We start from the raw sequence: 19971 nt of genomic DNA on the forward strand, positions 1-19971 counted from the left end.
GTAAAATATTTTTATATTTATATTGGACACCGAAGTCCTGCAAATTTGCAACGCAGCGCAACCTGCGTCACAAGACCGCGCGGACTCCGTCCGGTCGCGAGCTTCCTGCTTCCGGCTGAAGTTATTCTTCTCATGGCTTCCTCTGCTGGTCATAACAGATGAAACTGAGTACCAGCTTCAGCTCATGGATCGAACTTCAGGACGACACACCGACACATTTGGGACTCTATGACTCGACGAAACACAACGATATTTATTCATCCTGGTGGTGAGATTCAACACATAACTGCCTCCTCATGCTAAAGTTAGCTAAGTCAGTTAGCCGTTTGTCGGGACTCTCCCCTTCGGGCTAAAAGAAAGTAACTGAAGTTAACTTAAACATATATATATAAAGGCTACATGTCTTATGGTGGAGTACAGAACATATGGCGGCCATCTTGGGTCGGGCAACTTTTGTTGTTGGTGGTTGCTCAATTTTCAACCGATTTTTAAACGGTTTGGTTGGTTATAAAGGTCAGAGATGTAGTTATGACACTGCATACTTATGAATAATGTTCGGTTTAATATCATTTTCGTATGAAAACCCATGGTTATAATTATTCATAAGTATGCAGCGTATGCATACTTGTATGCATGTATGCGTACATCTCTGTACAGGGTGGGGATTTCAACATGCAGCATTTCTTGATGTATATTTGTAAAGTGAAATCTTGTACCTATTTTAGAACATTATTCTATTTTTTTAGAAAATAACACAACTATTCATAATATGTGTGTGTGTTTTGTAACCTATCGACAGTTTTTGTTTGCAGTTCTGCAGAGGAAGATGAGTCTTTGCATCGATAGAGAATGCTTTTTTTGTGCAAAGACCTTCCTTTTACATGGTAGAAGGAAGGTCATACCTAACCAAACCATTTCCTTCATTCACATTGGTATATTATGCCCTCCATAATAACAGAATTTTGTTGCGTTCCCAAAAGCAATGCAGTTAACTACATATATGTTTCACACTAGGGCCTTTTTGGTGACGGCCCTGTTTTATACTTACGCTGAATATACAGTGATATATAAATACTCTATTGTAACGTTTTAAATTGTGTCTGTTATTTTACAGCTGCCAAATCCTGAAAGATGGAGGACCCCAACAAACTTCAGCGCAAAATGTCAACGGCAGGAGAAAGCCTGTACAAAACCCTGGGACTGGAGAAAGGAGCATCCCAAGAAGCAATAAAGAAGGCATACAGGTGCGTTCACAACCAGGGTGTCAAGTAACAAAGTACAAATACTTCGTTACCTTACTTTAGTAGAAATTTGGAGTATCTATACTTTACTGGAGTATTTATTTTTCAGACGACTTTTTACTTCTACTCCTTACATTTTCACGCAGATATATGTACTTTCTACTTCTTACATTTTAAAAACAGCCTCGTTACTCCTATTTAATTTTGGCTTGTTTTCATTCCGGCTTGTCGTCATTCAAAAACACACACAAAAACAACCTCTCCAGATAAATCACGCCATCCGCGCCGTAGAGTGAATTTGATTGTGGTTGGATGAGAAGTATAAACATTCACCATTCAGACACCCTGTTGGTTTTCTCCGCGATGCGCCTGCAAATGACACAAATCAGAGTGACGCCGGGTACGAAAAGTGTTCGGTGGAAGGTTCCGTTTTCAGAGCGGCAGGTTTCGGTGGTCGGTTCCTCAGGTGGTCGGTTCTTCTGGTGGTCTGTGGCAGGATCCTTTGTCAGAACAAGCCGATCTCAGTTGAGCATTTAGCGACATGGACCCGCCTCCTCGTCCTCATGTAACGTTAAGAGTATCTTCATGACCATGGGTTTGCCGTAAATGTTTTTTTCTAACTTTATTGAGAATCTGGCACAACGCAGCGACTTAAATAAAGTGATGTGTTGTTTTGGCGTCGCCTCTCTGAATATCGCCATGTTTCCATCATCCGAACGGCACGTCACATGATCTTAAGGCACCTTCGGTCACATTGTAACGAACTGACATGTTCTGTGAGCGACGTTTCACATTAAGAGTTTGTCCTTAATGGAAATGTTTTCCCCTTACATTACTTTTACATTTATACTTTAAGTATTTTTGAAACCAGTACCGTTATACTATTATTTAAGTCGATACTTCTACTTGAGTAATGAATGTGAATACTTTTAAAGACAAAGTCATCGCTCTATTTAACTTGTTATCCCACGTATATTTGTAATTGAATTGAATTTATGTTTATTACATAAAATTCTAATTTCTTGTACAAGTAACGGAACTCATTACGATAAGATACCAGTGAATGTTACCTAACGTTCATGGTCTGTTGTCAATTAAAAAGAGTTGAAGGGCCTGGATGTCTCTGTAATGTCTCGTGTTGTGCTTAACGGACCAGATTTTGACGCGTATTGTGACCCTCGCTGACTTGTTCCCAGAAAACTGGCTTTGAGGCATCACCCCGATAAGAACCCGGACAACCCAGAAGCTGCTGAAAAATTCAAGGAGATCAACAATGCCAATTCCATCCTCAGTGACGACAACAAACGGAAGATCTACGACGAGTATGGATCGATGGGACTCTATGTGGCCGAGCAGTTTGGGGAAGATAGTGTGAAATATTACTTCCTCATGTCCAAGTGCTGGTTCAAGGTGAGTTTGTGTTTCAATGTGGTTTTAAAAGTCCACAGTGAACAAGTGACGTTTGAGCAATTACCTGGATGAACTTTTTCCAATCGTGAGCGTGTTTAGGTGTCACTCATTCTACAGTGAGTGTATCTACGGCAATCAATTTTCATTCCCTTTTCCTCTGATGTTCAGACCCTGTTGGTGTGCTGCGGTATTTTCACCTGCTGCTGCTGTTTCTGCTGCTGTTGTTTCTGCTGTGGAAAAGCCAAAAGCTCAGAGAACGAGGAAAACTTTGCTTATATGGACCCCGAGGACCTCGAGGCAGAGATCAGAGAGCAGGATGCAGGTGAGGGGCTTTGCTCTTTGTATTCACTTCAGCTTATTCAATGCAGTGTTTATTGGGAATTATTTGTCAGGGAATACCAGCAGAATGTTGAAGAATAAAACATTTTAATTGTTAACCACCTTGTTGTACTGACAAGCTTCCACCATGAATGGAGAATCTGAAAACAAAGTAGATGTGGTAGTTTTAAGAAGCTCAACTGTTAACACACTTTCACACAACCTGTGCAGATTATTTAGTGTGATTCGCACCACTTCCCAAACACATCCATTTCCTCCACAGCCGTACCTTTTTTTTGAAACCCTGAACTCCTCCGGACTCGCACAACCATGAGACGGTGTTTGTAGAATGTGGATTGAGTATTAAGATTACCGATGGAAGTGATGCTGCCCTGGATGGTGAATAACGACTAGTTAAACAGGAGTCATTTATTTTCTGAGTTCTTAGGGTTGGTGTCTCCTCTGTGAGTCTGTAAATAGTAAATAGTAACACTAATGGAGATTAATAGTGTAGAAATAACACTGTACCGTCTCACCAAATTATCATCTCAAATTTGACGTCACAGAGAAAAGTTAGGATCTTCTTGTAACTGAGCATTCTGTGGTCCAGCTCCGCTGAGCCCGCTTGAAAACCACATTACTGTTGTGCAAATAAAACCTTTAGTGACTGAGGAGAGAACTTGCAGACGCTGCTTGTTGGTTTGCTCAGTATCGCATTTTCTTTCACAGCAGGAGACCACGTAATAGTTATTCAGCCATGTGCCGACCCTTCGAACGGCGCCGTCGCCTCTTCAGGTAGAGTTAACCTTTTCTCAGCTGCTCTGTGCCGCTTCACTAATCGGGCAGAACAGGAAGCGGTGATTCTGTTTCCTCACAGAGGAGTTTTGGCAGCTTTTAACCACTAAGTGTGTGGAGCACAACGTACTAACATTTCTTCCAACAGGTGCTGCAGGATGCTGTTGGTTTTATTTCCCTTGCTGCTTATTAACTTCATTGCACTCTGTTGATAATGTTATTGACGTTGAGCACAGTGGGGGAAATCTGGGTTAAACATCTAAATTCATTAAACGTTTTTTAATATCTAATTGGGTTTTGGATTTATGAATCAACAACGTTGTAGGGTGTGGCCTAATAGTTAAAGATCTATAACTTCAAAAGTAATTGGCCTGCCCTAACCAATGTTCACATTGTGTCCCTGAATATACCCTAATTTTCAGAATATTTGAACTTTAGGAGACGCTGCTCTCATTCGCTCAATATTTGCTTGTTCTTTTTCGAATTTTAGATTTACAAACTAGCAAAGTCCTCCGAGAGTTTTAACCCAATAGCCGCACCTATTGGCAAAGGAAAATGCAAAAGTTAATACTTCTGGGTGGAGCAGAAGTTGTGTGAATAACTCCCGTTCTCTCCCTTGACTGAATGGAGGTGATCCTTCATATTTTAGTGACTTTTTGCAGGGCTTTGGACAGCGAGGCAAGTAGCCTAGTGGTGAGGTATTCCCTTTACGAAGCCAGACTCTGGTTTGAATCCCACACCTGGCTTTGATTTTTTATTTTTTTAGTCTTTTTGACCGCGTGTCTGGTTGACCGCTGCTCCCCCCGACATGCAAGGGGAGGCGAAGGCCCGTTCATCGCTGCTTGCAGCTTTAGTTACTTTTATTATTTTAATCGTCCCGCGGTTAATACTGGTATAAAACCTCAGGGCCAGTGGTGCAAAGCCAAAAGAATCAACTGGCTGGACTTTAAAACTTGAAAAGGATTTAATAACTAACAGAACACATAGTCAATTGCACTACGAATAGTGTAATGTTTTGCGAATTAGAGAATCTCCTTACTCTGACTAAAAACTATGAATTTCCCAAGTCTCTCCCCTGAGCTCTTCCTTTTCGTTCCCTTTTCCTTCTAGAGAAAGAAAAGCAGAAATGAAGATTGCATTATGGAGGCCATTTGTACAGCATTGAATGACTTAGATATACAATATGTTTAATTCCTAATGCAGGAATTATTATACTACCTTATAACACACAAACTATAATTCTGCCACTAGTCATGATGAAACCTGTTCTGTTGCCGGCTGTGCTTTCTGCTTCATTTCCTAACAGGACCCACTGATCTTGAGTGACTAACAATTCTGCTGCTTGTTTTTTTGTTTTCACATTTGGGCCACCCCGCTCTATGCTGTATAATCTGTAAACTCACGTAAGGTATTTGAGAATATTGTAGACACTTAAAATCCCCTTTGTTTTCACACCTCCAGGTGAGAATGCGCCGATCGTGATTCAGCCTCATGCGACCAACGGCGCCTCATGAACGCAGTGAGCGGCGTTCTGATGAAACCACATCGTCATAAGCATCTGCCATAATCTTTTTGGAAACTGATGAGCTTACGTTATGGTTTGAATTTGGCCAAAACATATATATATTAATCTGTTTATGTCTTCGATGAATCAATCTATTCCATTGGGCCATTTTGTTCTTTCTGTGTGTGCCACTGGGTTTGTCTTTGTCCAATCTCATATTTATGTCATCCTTATTTTTAAAAATATTGGGTTACTTGTGGACTGCAGTGAGAAATGACAAAGCCATGCAGATTGAAATCTCTGGAATCTTTTTATTTTAATTTTATGTGCACTTTAATGTCTTGAGTTGGTATTTAAAATCTTAAAGCAGCCGCGGCGGTCTGCGAATATTCCGGCTCAAGATGGCTTTAAGGTCGGAAATGTTATAATATTGTCTTTTAAAACGACACAATACGCAGGTTCCCAATTTTTTCCCAATCACTAGAACCTAGAATGTGTTCACTCACTCTGTACATAGATTCATATTGTAGAAACAGATTTACAGTCTATTGAGACGATGGCAAACTGTGGAGTGGTTTGGACTTATGTTGACTCTTGTGCATTCGTTCCTGTGTATTTTATTTCTATCAATGAGTAATATTTGTAGGACGGGCATTACAGGAAGAATTCAACATTTTGGGAGAAACACTCACTCAAATTCACATCATTGTAGTCACGACTATGAGTGCAAATATTTCTGTGTGACTTCTATAAAATCTACTATGACAATATTGCGATGTATTCCTAAAGTTGACTTTAAAAAGAAGACTTTTAGAATGCGTTGGCTTTTTGTAGCACCTTTCTGTCAAGCGTCCATCTGAGGGTCAGAATCTGGTCCTTGTGAATGTTTGTGTATGATGGTGGGAGACGCTGCTTTTGTAGGCAGACTTTAATACCTTTTTAGACTCCGGCTAGCTGTTCCTCACCGTTTCCAGTCTTTATGCTAAGCTAAGCTAATTGCTTCCAGCTCCATACTAACACAGCGCACAGACATGAGAGCTGCATCCGTCGTCCCACATGATGTTTGTAAAGTAAATAAGCGTGTCCTCCAAAATGTTGAAATGGTTCCTTCACTCTTCCTGCACATAAGATGACCTCAAAATAAACTTTAGGTACTGAGAAAGCTCTTTATGAATCTGTCATATTCTCTAAATCTTTCCTACGCTTGAAGCTAGAACCCATAACTCACTGATTCGGTGAGAAATATTACACATGCAGTCATTGTTGGGGATCGGTCGAGGCCTGATGTTAAAGGCGATTTCTCTGGTGAGTGAGGTGATTTACTGCCTGTTATGTGCCATAAAATTGTGCTCAATGCAGGAAACATGTTTGTATGTAAATTCAGAGATGTATTTTTGTAATACTCATTCTCATCCCTCCTTTTCTTTGACTAATTTAGTGTATATTAAGAGAACGCCTTAAATGATATTTTGTGTTTGTATTATATTGTGTGCATTTGGTACAATTCTAAATTGTATGTGTACAATATTTTTAGAATTCGTTCCTGTGTTTATATACATTTTGAGCAAACCCAGAAATGTATATAGTCAATTTTATACACAAAACTTCCCAAAAGTGTCTAAATCTTAATAGGATTTTAAAAATGATTTTTCATCTTTTAAAAAAGAAAAAATATATGTATATTTAGTTTGTCATCTCTTCATTCCCAGATATTTTTTCTAATCTTTTTCGGTGTTTCTGGTGTGTTCGTGTCTGTAAAAGTATCGTCTGATCAAATAAACCTCTGGCGGTGAATGCAGTGTCGTACAGTTATCTCGTGCTTGGAACAGTTTGCCGTCAGTGAGCAGCACGTCTGGGCTCCGTCACCTGCCATTGGCTCCCGTTGTGCTCCACCTCTGAGAGAGAACGCGTTCACAGCAGCTGGCGAGCTGTCCAGCTTCACGTTAACATTAGATAAACCCAACAGGGAGTCCTGGAAGCATATTCACCTGCGCATATGGAGCTACCAACAGAGAAACATCTGATTGAAGCTCACCAGGAGCCTCTTGGATGGTAGGCACTTACTCTTTTCACGTTCTCGTGTAAACTCAACATCGCCACAGATTAAAGGGATTTAATCACGGTTCTGCCTTCTCTCAGGACGGCTTCTGCGGAGGACAAACCGTCCCGCTCGGCATCCGAGTCCAGCGAGGACGCCTCCAGCACGGACGGCCTGTGGCGGCCCGGCCGGCTGTGCCAGGAGACGGGCTCCGTGTCTCCGGCTGAGAGGGACCGGAGACGTTTGGCCAGAAGGAGACTTTTCGTGGCCGGTGCCGTCAGCCTCGTCTTCATGGCCGGGGAGGTGATCGGTGAGGGGGAAGGAAAAAAGGATGCGGTCATGTCTGAGCTCAAGCTGCTGCAAGTATTCAGATGCCGACTGTGACACTTCGTTTTGTCAGTAACTTTAGTGGTAAAAAAAAAAACAATGTTCATCTGGATGGTAAAAAGGGATTTGGACTGATGGGAAGTCAATTTTCTCAAGGCTGTGCTGAAGTATCATTTTGAGGTTCTTTTACTTTACTTCATAAATACAGTTTACTGCTACTTTATATAAAATATCACATTTTCTTCTGAGCATATTACAAATTCATAACGTGAAAGATGTGATCACTCTTATAGATAAAAGAAGTAGTCTAAATATAACACTGCTTACTGAATCAAAAATATCAGCTGATTAAAGACTGCAGTTTATAAAAGAAATAATAACAGAACACTCAAAATACCAAATCAACAAGCTTAGAAGTAAAAGAGAGAACATTTTTAAATCTGGGAAAGAAGACCAGAGTCTACGGAAACACACCTCAGTACAGAAGAGTCCTAAAATTAATCACACAAGCCCATTAAAATCAAAAATGAACTGTGTACAAGACACAATGTCGGAGTACTTTCACCAGCCAGCCCCAACAAGTGTATTTCTACACTGTAAAATATCACGTTTACTTATCTTGTTCTTAAAAAATACAAACACTCTTGTCTCTTAACCTGCTACACAATCATCACCCCCCAGGTCACTCTCACTGAGAGACACACACACACACACACACACACACACACATACATATGTGTGTGTCTTTTCTGCAGGTGGATACGCCGCGCACAGTCTGGCCATCATGACAGACGCTGCACATCTCCTGACGGACTTTGGCAGCATTGTGATCAGCATCTTCTCTCTGTGGATCTCCTGCAGGCCTCAAACACACAACATGACCTTCGGGTGGCATCGAGCAGGTGACGTCCAAACCCGCTTTGTTGGAATCATCCAGTTAAAGGGATAGTTTGACATTTTGGTGACTTCCTTCTCAGATCGATATTCAGTCAATCTTACATTTGTAAATTATCATACATTGTGTTGAGTGATTCTTTTCTGTGAGTTTACGTTCTACGGTTACGGGTTATTTTATTAAGTTAATCAAGTATTTTTTTAAATGTCAAGTCAAACGTATATTTTGAGAAATTAATTGAAACTACAATGTTGAGATTTCTTTTAAGTAAATATATAGATTGATAGATTATCTATTAAAAACACTAAAACATTTAATAGTTGGTGTCTTGTTAAAATGTTGTATCTATAATCAAGTATTCTATATTGTGATGATGTCCTTCAGTTTGACGTGAAATGTTTTTTCCTCTCTGTCTTCCTTCCTAAAAGGGATTGTTGTTAAATCCTTTACATTGAATATTTGTGTTTTTCCCTGCTTTTACCAACTATCCTGCAAAGTCTACATTTAGAGAACAGAACCACGAATACAGTCCCAGTACTTGTGCAATGAGCCGATCTCATCCACACACGTCTGCCGTTGAACAGAGGTCGTGGGCATGTTGCTGTCAGTGTTGTCCATCTGGGCCGTGACGGCCGCGCTGCTCATATCGGCCACGCAGAGGATCTCTGGCGGCGACTACGACATCGACGCTCCCGTCATGCTCGTTACTTCCGGCTGCGCTGTGGGGGTCAACGTCCTGTGAGTGTTCGGTCAAGCTGCAATCAGACCCTCTTCCTCAGGTCGTCCTGACTTTGCCCCGTGTTTAGGATGGTCCTGATCCTCCACCAGTCCGGAGCCCCTCACGGCCACAGTCACGCGCTTCCCGCCGGCCGGCGCCTGCTGAGCGGCGACCACCACGACCGCGGCAACGCCAGCGTGAAGGCGGCCTTCATCCACGTGGTGGGGGATCTGGTGCAAAGCGTGGGAGTCCTGCTAGCTGCCACCATCATCCACTTCTGGGTCCGCCGCTTACCCGACACGCCGCGTTTGACTAGCGGAGGCTAATGTTGAATGCGTTCCCACTCCCCCACTTTGCTAATCAGCATTAGTTAACCGAGTTTTCAACCGGGGCTGATGGGAATGCCGTTAGTTGATATTGGGACAAATTCTGCTACATGAAAAGTCAGTAAGGTTTGCTTGAACCACACGGCTCTGCCAAGTCTTCATCGATTAGGGAACTTCCTTCACCTTGTGCGTGGAAGAGATTCGTCACACCACCTCATTTTTATTTAACGAGACCTGAGCAAACTGACAGAGCCACAATGTGAGACCCTGTCTAAAGCTCCAGCAAAGTAACTGAGGTTAAATGTACAGTATTGTACAGGTAAACTAACACGCTGGCAGTTTGGATTTTGTACAAGGACGTCATTAAAAGAAAATTAAGAATTTTTGAAATTAAATAAATTTGCAAGAATATAAATATTCTTTAATTTACTGAAACTGGACAAGATGAGTGACAAATCATGTGTAAGCAATTTATTTTGACAGATATGAGCAGAGGCACAGATAATTCAGTTTTTAGCCTCTGTCCCGTGGTTCATTTGTTTTGATCTCATTTTGAATCTCTTTGTTCCTCACAGCCGGAGTATAAAGTAGCAGATCCCATTTGCACATTCCTGTTCTCGCTTCTGGTTCTTGGGACGACACTTCCCATCACTAAGGATGTTTTCAGAATCCTGATGGAGGGTAAAAACATTTGGTCCGCCTGCGACATTTGTTGACTGTGTTTCGTTTTAACGGCGTGGCCTCGGTTCCCCTGCAGGCGCTCCTCCCGGCGTGAGCTTCAGCGCGGTGAGACAGCTGCTGCTGTCGGTGAGGGGAGTCGTGTCGGTTCACAGTCTGCACATGTGGAGCCTCAACACGACGCACTCTTTGCTGTCTGTCCACATGGCCACAGGTAAAAGCTGCTACTAATGTCTTTAATCAGGTATCTAAAGGTCTTTATGGCTAAAAACGGCATAACAGCACAAAAATCAGACCAACCATTTTTGACTTTTTCACAAAATATCTTGAACATCCTTTACAAATTCACAAGTATGACAAGTTGTGACATTCGCTTTAGAATGTTTTTATTCATGACTTAATGTATTACGGTCGTTTAAAACCTTCAGTTTTGCAGCATTTAAACATACTATTGGAATTTGTATGACCCGCGTAGCTTTTATTTTGTAAACATACATCCGAAATGCTGGACACCAAGCAAACAATGCAATTAAAAGATTGTTGACAAGTGAAATGATTTTCCTACATTTGTGTCCTCAGAAGATGCCGATACACAGATCATCCTCATGAAGGCAACAAAGCTCCTGCGCTCAGAGTTTGGCTTCTCCACCGTCACAATCCAAATAGAGACTATTTGAAACAAAAGCTTTGAGTATTTGACATTAATGTTTGTTTGAGCTTTGCTTATTCATACGATTTCCATCAGGTTGACAGCTTTTACACTATAAAGGTTTATTTATGAAGTAGCTGAGAATATAAATGAACATTTACAGTATCTTCATTGAAAAATGTATTACACTTCTATATTGTGTAGCACCTGTATAAATTCAAATAGAAAATGTTTTACACCACATTAAAGTAGACAAATCCATAATTGGTTAATACTGTTCACGTGAATAGCGTCTTAATGGTTTGAGTATAACAATAAGTAAAAATGGTGAATAGAGTTTTACATTTATTTCAACAGACAGTCTGGACGTGAAGGTTTACAGTTTAGATGATAGTAAACAACAGATCCATGTAGACACGATCTTCGCCCGGCTGAGAGTCCTGGTCAACACGGGCGACTAAATACGGTTTTGGGTCACGGGTCTTTGAGTTGGTTGGTGCACGCGGGGCGTCCGTCCCTCCAGTACTTCTCATACATCTCGCGGAACATGTTCTTGCAGGATATTCTAGCTTTGAGTTTAGAGCAGATGAGGAAGGAGCCTCCCATCTTGCGGTGAAGGGAGTAGGTTTCCTCGGGGGGCGGCGTCAGTCGCTCCCTCAGCATCACCGGGATGAGGCTGTGGATACGAGCTGTGGTGCTCTGAGCTCCAAAGTCAAAGGGCTCCACAGAAGCAAACGCCTCACCGAGGATCATCACCGCATCCACGTGGGCGTTCTCCATCACCTCATAGCAGCAACAAAAAGCAGTTAAGGGCTTTTCAAAAGTTCTACGTTCAGAGATCCGTACTCATTTACTTCTCAAAGTCAAACTGGGTTATTCATTGTTGTTATAACCATGGACTTCATCTCAACACAAGTAGCTTCGACCGCTGGTCGCTCCTGGATGACGTTCTAAAATAAATTCTGCCGCCTGCCGAAGAGCAACGTCAGGTTATAGCGTAACACCGGTATGAACAGTAGGTGGGAAATTCCTACTGTACGGAAATCTTATACGGCCCAGCCCTACAAACAGCACGTTAATTTAACGTTGTGAAATAATAAACTCCCAAAATGTACATGTCCTTAAAAGATATTTAAGCATGCATGTAAAAAGCCAAATAGTGTCATCGTAGTTTGTCATAAAAAAGCTAGTTATGCAAAACATTTGATATATTTTATATGAAGCAAATCAAAAAGATGTCATACTGTGTGTTTGTCAAAAAAGTTAAATTCTAGGTCGAGTCTAGGGTTTTATTCAATTAAAAATAAATAAAAAAACTCAACCGTCGAACAGTTCTTTAACAAAATAAGTGGTTGGTCTTTGTTACCTTTGACTCGTATCCAGTCAGGAACTTCATGTCTCTGGATCTCTGTAGGACACCTTCTCGGTCGTTATTGGCGGCAGCATTAATAATCTGATTTGAAAAAAAGTGCAGAAAAATAAGCACGTTATGAGCTTCATTACGGTTTGAGTCCTTTTAAAACAGTTTCGCCAACAAAAATATTATTTTGAACAAAGTCATGTGAAAAGTTTCTAATTAACACAAAATCCTTTTCATCCAGCCGTTACTACATATGAAATTCTAGTTTTAATTAAAAGCATATGATGGATAAATGATCCTGTCATCACAAACAGGAAATAAAACAAAGTAAATGAACCAGCTAATCCCGTATTTGTTGGTCAATGTAAACTACAATAAGTGTTTCAATAAGGAGTGCTCACCTCGATGTAGGTGTCAGTGAAACTCTTATCGAATCCCCGCGTAGCTCCAAAATCCAACAGTGCAACCTGGAAATAAACGGGCTTCAGTGAAGACGGGAGAAATAGTAAAAGGACCAACGGTATTCTTGTTAAACAAAGGGAATCGACACACTGACTTTGTGAGCTTGGGGATCAAAGAAGAAGTTGGACCAGTTTGGATCAGTCTGCATGAATCTGAACTCAAAAAGCTCCCTCAGGCACAACGTCAGGATGTGCTCACAAATCTAAGGGAGAGAAATACAACCGTGCTCCATGAACATTGTGGCGACATGACTGTTAAAAAAAAAAGGTCTCTGCATTCAACACATCTTGAAGCCCCCGAAAAAGGTGTCAACATGCTGGCAGTGCGGATGGTGTGAATTCGGGTCGCGGCGCTCGTACCTCATTCCTGAGCTCCTGGGGGAGGTCGGTGGCTTTGTCCAGAGGGAAACCCGGCACCAGCGTCGTGGTGAGGACGTGCGGGCTGCTCAGCTCGTCGATCACGTCGGGCACGTAGAAGTACGGATTATCCTTCAGCAGCTCTCTGACACACAACAACGTAAGAAAGAAAACATCGCATTCAACTAGACAGCTGAAGTTCAACCTTCACGCTTAAATAAATGTGCGTATCATTTCCTCCAATGATGAGGTGGAATGAGTCTGGCTCTGTACAAAAAAAGGTAAGTCAACCAACCAGCACCTCAAAAGCTCACTTATCATGTCGTCATGACAAGCTGGCAGTGTCCCCCCTTTAAAGACTATGCTAAGCTAACTGAATGCTAGTGTCGTATTTTACCCAAACAGACAAATTGTCTCAGATTCCCCACAAGAAAGCAAATAAGCACATTTCCCAGACAGCATTTATCTCGATTAGCTTTTAATTAAAACACTGAACGTCAGTTATAAACAGCCCCCCTGCAAGGTGTCAAGAGAGCAATTCAATTGCCCAGAGTTCTTTTTTTTTTAATCCTTTCAAGTATTTATTGACAAAGTTTAGAGTTAACTGCTCACATGTGAGGAATATCAAAGTATTGCTTTGCATTTAGAGTTTCAAAGCCCCCCCAAAAAGGTGTGCAGAAAAAGGGAATTCGGACAACTTACTGGAATCTTTTGGTACATTGGGCCTCCCTTATGTAATCACACTCCAGGGCCAGCTCCCGGCTCATGACCTCAATGAGGTGCTCTGGAAACATACCTGCAAGAGGGCAAACGTTAGAAAGAGGGAAATCAAGACATGCAAGCCCCTGATGTGAGGAGGGCATGTTGACTGAAGACATAGCAGCCGTTATCAATATGATAAAAAATAAAAAAGGTCTCCAACAATGTTACCTTGAGGCAGCATGTTGCTTAAACTCAGAAGCGTCATGATATTATTCACGTCGCTGTCGATACTCTTGGCAACGCCAGGGTACTGAAAGCACAGATTTCATTGTACGATTCACTTTGCAATCGTTTCCTTCCGTGTTTTATCTCGGCGCAAACACCCACCTGAATCTTCATGGCCACCTCTCTGCCGTCCTTCAGTCTGGCTAGATGCACCTGACCGATGGACGCCGCCGCAAACGGCTTCTCCTCAAAGCAGTCCAGCTGGTCTCTCCAGTTTGGGCCGAGGTCACTGCAGATGGCTTTCTGCAGGGCGAGAAGAGAAAGTCGCCTCCTCGGTGAACTCGAGTTTAGCCCCCTCGCCTCGTTCATTGCGGCTCTCCAAACCGTACCATCATCTGTTTAGTGGGCATGAAGTCCGCGCTCTGTCGAACACGCTCAAAGATTTTGGCCAGCTGAGGGTTAATGAAGGCGTCATCTGAGGGGAGGGGAAATAAGATACAAACTGAGTGAAATCGGACCGTGACGAAGGCGCTTGTGTAATTACATTCAGTTATCAGCACCAGTTTCAGAAAAATAAGCATCTTTTAAACTAAAATGTGCTGTAGCGGGAAGTGATGCATCTTGCTCATTTTGTACAGTGCAAGTGGAAATATTAAGGCATTAGTTTGAATGCAAAATGTGCTATTTTTTATTAATTTAGTTCAAGCACTTTAAAGGACTGTAGGCTTCAAAATATGTGCATTGACTCTGGGTAATAGTCACATGGACCTAAAGCTCTTAATGTTCAGAAAATACATTGAGTAACAATAGTTGATTAATCGTTTTCATCTTTAAGAAACTGACACGCCAAATAATTTCCTATTAATCCAAATCTTATTACTAAAGAACATTTAATCCCATTAGACGTATTTGGAGCACCAAATCTTAATCAGTTCATCCTCGGTCCAGATGGATGTTGGAGCATAATATGATGTAAATGGAACGGACTGAAGGACACGACCTTTGACCCCAAAGTATAATCAGTTCAATGTTAGACCAGCGCAGAGGCATCGATGTCATAACATATGCAGCGTCTATAGAACATTGAGCAGCACACAAGTTTGTTATGCAGATGTCAGTTTAGTACGTCATGATACATTTAGGTCTTAGAATAGGTCATAATTATGTAATACAACATCTCATGGTATAGCTTTTAATCAAAAGTAATATCAAATTGTATAGTAGACAAGATAAGTCAACGGCTCATACAGTGAGTGATGAAATCCACCATGACAGCATACCTACAACTTATCAAATATATTTAGTTAATTAATAAAGTCCAACTTTTTCTCCTGAGCAGAAAATGGAAATATTCAACTAAATCACATAAAACTGTACAGACTGAAGTTTCTTTCCTGTGGTGGTGACTAATAATATTACATGAGAAAACAAACCAGAGAGCATGATGACAAGGGTGATAGCCGGCAGTGTAAAGTTTCACTTGAGCCACGGCCGCCTACAATAGCTCAGCTGGAATGGAACTTGTTGTATTCAGCTGGCCAAATGCTTATTTTAAGTGATGATATTTGCTTCTTACTGAAGGATCAAGTTGGTTGAGAAGCTGCAGCACCAGCTGGTTGTGTGTTTGGTCTCTGGGGAAAGCTGAACAGTCACAGGCCCACAGTCTGTTAGTGTGTGTGTGTGTGTGTGTGTGTGGTGCAAGATCAGATTCTAAATAAGAGACACTCCCACCTTGAATGCTGAGCATCTGTCCAATTTTCAGAGCAGCACCTCTAACTTTGCAAAGTGTCCGGACGATTCTTTGAGCGTTTGCTTCAGAGAGGAACGCACTTGAGCCCAGGACGGATTTATCATCACCTAAAAAAAAGAGAATCATGCCAATTATTGAACGTTTCAGCGCCAAACAGGATTACTTCTAATAATGTACACCACTATCTACAAGCACAGGAACATTACACAGGACATATTTTTCAGTGTCTGTACTGTAAACGTTATGCAAGACAACGTGGGCCGAGTCACTATAGAGCAACGTCTATAAGAGGCACCACGCTGGCCTCCGACCCTCCCGTCACCTTTCCCTCCTTGATGGGATTTGAAACTCTTCTTGGCCACTTCAGCGATTGCCCCAATGCCGAGTCCAAGCGCCAGCCCTGCAAAAAGAAATGCAAGAATGAACACGCAAGGAGGAGAAACGCTACATACCCACAACAGTTATTGCCAAAATACCTTTAAATAAAACCATGCGCTTCATCGGCTAAGCTTGTTTTGACAGATTAGCTGTGACTTGGGCACGTTTAGTGAGTCGGGGACCCGACCAACCCTCTATTGAACAAACCTTGGTATTTGGCAGTGGGAGAAGTAGACTTACGGACTAATGGTTTAAGTAAAAAACATTGCACAGTAATCCTGCATTCAAATGTTTAATCAGGTGAAGTGCCATCGTCAGCACAACCAAGTCCGTTAGATCTTTCAAGCCAAATATAATGCAGGTTAACAAATACAGTTATCTCATACAGGTTAACAAATACCATTTTAAATGATAGATTTAGTGAGTAAAATCTAACATCTCTGCCAGGTAAATGTAGTACGGCAGTACACCGTTGTGGAAGTACACAGCAAATAAGTAGACTGCCAGGATCTATTTGAAAGGAGACGTTAAAATGTCATTTTTGATATTGCTATAAATGCCCAATTTCACCTTTACCAATGCCCTCCTCTGAATCTGATAAGCACAGCGACAGAAAGGCTGTAATAAAATCAATGGGTAACCAGAGGAGGGTTGATTTCTCATGGTAACACTCAGAGCCTTTTATAGTTCAGCGCCATGAAAGACGACCAATAAACATCAGATGCCAAACAGCTAAATGTGATGACGGCACATTTTATAACAGCTGGCTTTTCAGGCACGTCCCCGAAATATTTTCTCATGCTATTGATTTCACAGCACTTCACAACTCTCCAGGAATAACGGAGCTGCCACTTGTGAACAATTATTGCCCGTTTAGGGTTACTAAAACATTGAGTTAAATGCTGCAAATTCAGAAGTCATTTTATCCATTAAAACAAGTGAGCTCAACATAAGTTGGTAAAGAAACAAAGAGGGCTCATTTTTTTCCATTTATTTAATAACTTTGGCTTTATGTGGGAAAAAAACTAACTTAAACGTCAAGTATAATACGCATTCTGAATATTCAAAATTATACAGTTAAAATAAGAAATCAATTCGAACTCGAATTATTCTGTGATTCCTTTTTACCATTTGTGCACCCAAGTTACAAGAGACTCCTCCATGCTTATAGTTCCTCATTATTCCACTGATTTACGTGTCGCTGTAATGCAGGAAATAATGCAGCAGCAAAGGCAGAGCGACATAAGGTGAACAATGCTGGTTTCAAAACCATTTTTGAGAAACACTGAAAAAAACATAACATTTGGTCTATTGATGCACAGGGCACCATGAAAAAATAGATTTTTTTGGGCAAAGATTACACCTTTAAGAGGTCCTGGAAGCTGCCCACTAATGTCAACCCGACCCCACTGGCGCTATGGGTTAAACCAGTTGATGGTGTTTAATGTCAGAAGTTTAACATTCACAATAGTTTATTCTGAGGACTTTGATATCAATGAGGTCGCTTTCTATTTTTCTTTTTTTTACCAGTTTTTTTTTTTTTACCACAAAAAACGGCCAATAAACAAACTTACCCCCAAAATTCACCAGCCTTCCTATCCGTGTAACAGGCACTTTCCTCTCTCTGGCTCTTTCACTGAGCTGGATACAAGAGAAGCACTCAAACAACAAAAGAATAAAATTGTGCCGAGCAACGATCAAACAAGAACATTGGAAAGGCCTATCGCCCAATAATATATTCTCACACACACACACTTGTGCATACCACTTGTTTATGTTGCTTGAGGCCTTTTTTCTTGGCGCTTCCTGCTCCATCGACGTCCACCAGCTTAGGAGGTCCCCGGGTTGAGTTGCCTTGGTTAAAAAACCTTGTCTGACCAGAATGCAGCTGGCGGGACCAGTCGCCGTGGTACCTCACGCGCCTGCTGCCGGCTCTTCCGCTGCACGTCGCCTGTCCGCCGGTAACACTTCTTGTGTAACGCACACTGAAAGAGGCGCCAGTGGCAGAACATCTGTAACGCTGCACTGCTGTGGACCTGAGGACGCAGACGTCCTGCGGCCGTTTGAACGTCTCCTGGAGGACAAAACACAGCAGTAGGTGTTAAAGGAATGGCTCAGCTTTTTGGGAAATGAGCTTATTCACTTTGTGAGGGTTATAAGAGAAGAGCACCACACTCTTGTCCTATAAATATTAAGCAGTTTGCTAGCTTCACTAAGCAAAGACTGAGGAGTCCAAAAATCTGAAAGAACCCAGTGCTCTAAAGTTCACAGGTTACATCCGATTTGTTTAACCTGTACAAAAAGTGGAATTGTAACAAAGATGACGCAGTGAAAATGTTTAAGTTAGAAAATGGTGCAGATTAATCCAAATCAGGAATTCCTTTTCAAGCAAAACCTTATTTGTTGAGAAATGTAAACTACAACATTGTGTTTCAATAAGAAGTTCTCACCTCGATGTAGGTGTCAGTGAAACTCTTATCAAATCCCCAAGTATAGCACTTTGTTGTAACCCATGCACAGTTGTAATCTTTATTTCTATGCACAAATGTTCGGCCCGAGCTAACGCGTAGGCGTTGATGAGTTGATCTGGGTAGGATGTTTGTGAAACTCCATCCAGCTTCAAGGCTGCAGACGGACATCACGGCTCACTTGCTCACCTTCGCTGACCCGGCGGGATGATGGAAGTTTACCAGCCTCTGGTACCCGGGGCCGCGGAGGCCGCTTGGTGAGGCTCTGCAGGCCACCTGCTTCATCCAGGTCAGACCCCTCCAGACCAGCATGTCCCCTGCCATGGCGTTGATATTCAGACCCGAGGACAGGAGTAACGGGGTCTGCGAAAGGTGGCGTCCAGGCTGGGAGGAGAGCGTGAAGTTCAGGCTCTGTTTTCCATAACTTAACCAAAGAGTGACTCCATATCCGCAGCGTGCTTGGGAACACACAACCTAATCTAACACCCCACCTTGAGTGCAATATTAACTTGGCTGAGTATGATAAGGAAACAAGGACTAAAACACATGCAGTCTTGAAGGTTAAAAAAAAGTGCATATGCAAAAATATGCTTTTAACAATCGTTTTGAAGAATTCCCACTGAAAACCGACGAACTATTACATTTTAGGTTTGCTCATCACCTTAAAAGTCACACCAAAAAAAAGGAGATTTAACTCACCAACTTCCCGCACGTTTAGCTCCACGAGGAAGAAGTGAGCATCGCTCAGCACGAGCCGCCGTTCACTTTAATTCGACGTGACACAACTTCTCGTGAGCACTTCAACACGTGCACACTTTCCTCCAGACGGAGTTTGACAAACAGTGGCCAATGAGGCAAAGTCCGCTCGTTGGATCCGGATGTCAACACACGTGCGGCCAATTGTCATCAGCTCCCCGCGGCGTTTCGGGCTCTTTCTCGATGCGCGTTTTTGTGTGGTTTTGTGAAACGTCATCGGTCGCGGCCAAAGAACTTTTCCAATTCAAAAGTCCGCTTCTCGCCGGAAACGGTCAAAACACCCGGATGTGATTTACCCCGCCCATTTTACCGAGAAACATATAGGCGCAGGTTTGGCCGCTCTTGTGAGCGCCACATATACCAGAATGCATTTCACTTGAGCGACAGACAGGCGACAAACGGAAGAGGAAGATGAACACAACAGTGATGCTACACCACTTCTCCTGATCTGGAATCATTAACTGTAAATCATTTTACTCCCTCCGTTAGTTCGCTCCATTCAACCTGGTCGGTGTTTACATGGTCACGTGGACCGCGTTTCAAAATGAAATGCACCACTATTCAAAGCGTTACGGTAAATGGCCTCGCACAGCTCAAAAGGCACTAATCGTCTAT

At 42.1% G+C, this 19971-nt stretch overlaps 3 protein-coding genes across 5 annotated transcripts; 2 read left to right on the forward strand and 1 right to left on the reverse strand.

Moving 5' to 3' along the window:
- Positions 1 to 47: 47 nt before the first annotated feature.
- On the forward strand, positions 48 to 7062 carry dnajc5gb (DnaJ (Hsp40) homolog, subfamily C, member 5 gamma b). 3 transcript variants are annotated; one of them, XM_040199460.2, is made up of 6 exons: positions 70 to 268; positions 1115 to 1244; positions 2438 to 2651; positions 2820 to 2973; positions 3699 to 3764; positions 5226 to 7062. In XM_040199460.2, exons 2-6 carry the CDS (start codon positions 1132 to 1134, stop codon positions 5276 to 5278), a joined length of 600 nt encoding a protein of 199 aa, XP_040055394.1. In that variant the 5' UTR covers positions 70 to 268; positions 1115 to 1131; the 3' UTR covers positions 5279 to 7062. The 3 variants fall into 3 exon arrangements, with proteins under 3 accessions (XP_040055396.1, XP_040055394.1, XP_040055395.1); XM_040199461.2 differs by having other exon boundaries at positions 3702 to 3764; XM_040199462.2 differs by lacking the exon at positions 3699 to 3764 and having other exon boundaries at positions 48 to 268.
- On the forward strand, positions 7062 to 11031 carry LOC120832833 (proton-coupled zinc antiporter SLC30A2). The gene is made up of 8 exons (XM_040199457.2): positions 7062 to 7320; positions 7408 to 7616; positions 8389 to 8535; positions 9113 to 9266; positions 9335 to 9527; positions 10148 to 10253; positions 10330 to 10464; positions 10830 to 11031. Exons 1-8 carry the CDS (start codon positions 7265 to 7267, stop codon positions 10925 to 10927), a joined length of 1098 nt encoding a protein of 365 aa, XP_040055391.1. The 5' UTR covers positions 7062 to 7264; the 3' UTR covers positions 10928 to 11031.
- coq8ab (coenzyme Q8A, genome duplicate b) lies at positions 10620 to 19741 on the reverse strand. Its single transcript, XM_040199456.2, has 15 exons — positions 19300 to 19741; positions 18790 to 18984; positions 17898 to 18206; positions 17707 to 17773; positions 16077 to 16154; positions 15736 to 15861; positions 14394 to 14479; positions 14167 to 14307; positions 14008 to 14089; positions 13780 to 13873; positions 13081 to 13222; positions 12816 to 12923; positions 12661 to 12726; positions 12266 to 12352; positions 10620 to 11682 (listed from the first exon to the last, which is right to left on the reverse strand). The coding sequence occupies exons 2-15, from the start codon at positions 18922 to 18924 to the stop codon at positions 11374 to 11376; spliced, it is 1830 nt and encodes a 609-aa protein (XP_040055390.2). The 5' UTR covers positions 18925 to 18984; positions 19300 to 19741; the 3' UTR covers positions 10620 to 11373.
- Between the last annotated feature and the right edge of the window lie 230 nt (positions 19742 to 19971).

The sequence above is a fragment of the Gasterosteus aculeatus genome, chromosome 15, assembly GCF_964276395.1.
Source record: "Gasterosteus aculeatus chromosome 15, fGasAcu3.hap1.1, whole genome shotgun sequence".
In the NCBI taxonomy this organism is placed as follows: Eukaryota; Metazoa; Chordata; class Actinopteri; order Perciformes; family Gasterosteidae; genus Gasterosteus; species Gasterosteus aculeatus.

Coding starts and splice junctions, on each gene's coding strand:
- dnajc5gb (XM_040199460.2), top strand. CDS start 1,132: ATGGAGGACCCCAACAAACTTCAGCGCAAAATGTCAACGGCAGGAGAA. Junction 2,652..2,819: donor TGTCCAAGTGCTGGTTCAAG/GTGAGTTTGTGT, acceptor TCTGATGTTCAG/ACCCTGTTGGTGTGCTGCGG. Junction 2,974..3,698: donor GATCAGAGAGCAGGATGCAG/GTGAGGGGCTTT, acceptor TTTCTTTCACAG/CAGGAGACCACGTAATAGTT.
- LOC120832833 (XM_040199457.2), top strand. CDS start 7,265: ATGGAGCTACCAACAGAGAAACATCTGATTGAAGCTCACCAGGAGCCT. Junction 7,321..7,407: donor CACCAGGAGCCTCTTGGATG/GTAGGCACTTAC, acceptor GCCTTCTCTCAG/GACGGCTTCTGCGGAGGACA. Junction 9,267..9,334: donor GCTGTGGGGGTCAACGTCCT/GTGAGTGTTCGG, acceptor CCCCGTGTTTAG/GATGGTCCTGATCCTCCACC.
- coq8ab (XM_040199456.2), bottom strand. CDS start 18,924: ATGGCAGGGGACATGCTGGTCTGGAGGGGTCTGACCTGGATGAAGCAG. Junction 18,207..18,789: donor ATCCCGCCGGGTCAGCGAAG/GTGAGCAAGTGA, acceptor TTTGTCCTCCAG/GAGACGTTCAAACGGCCGCA. Junction 14,090..14,166: donor AGGTGGCCATGAAGATTCAG/GTGGGTGTTTGC, acceptor CTGTGCTTTCAG/TACCCTGGCGTTGCCAAGAG.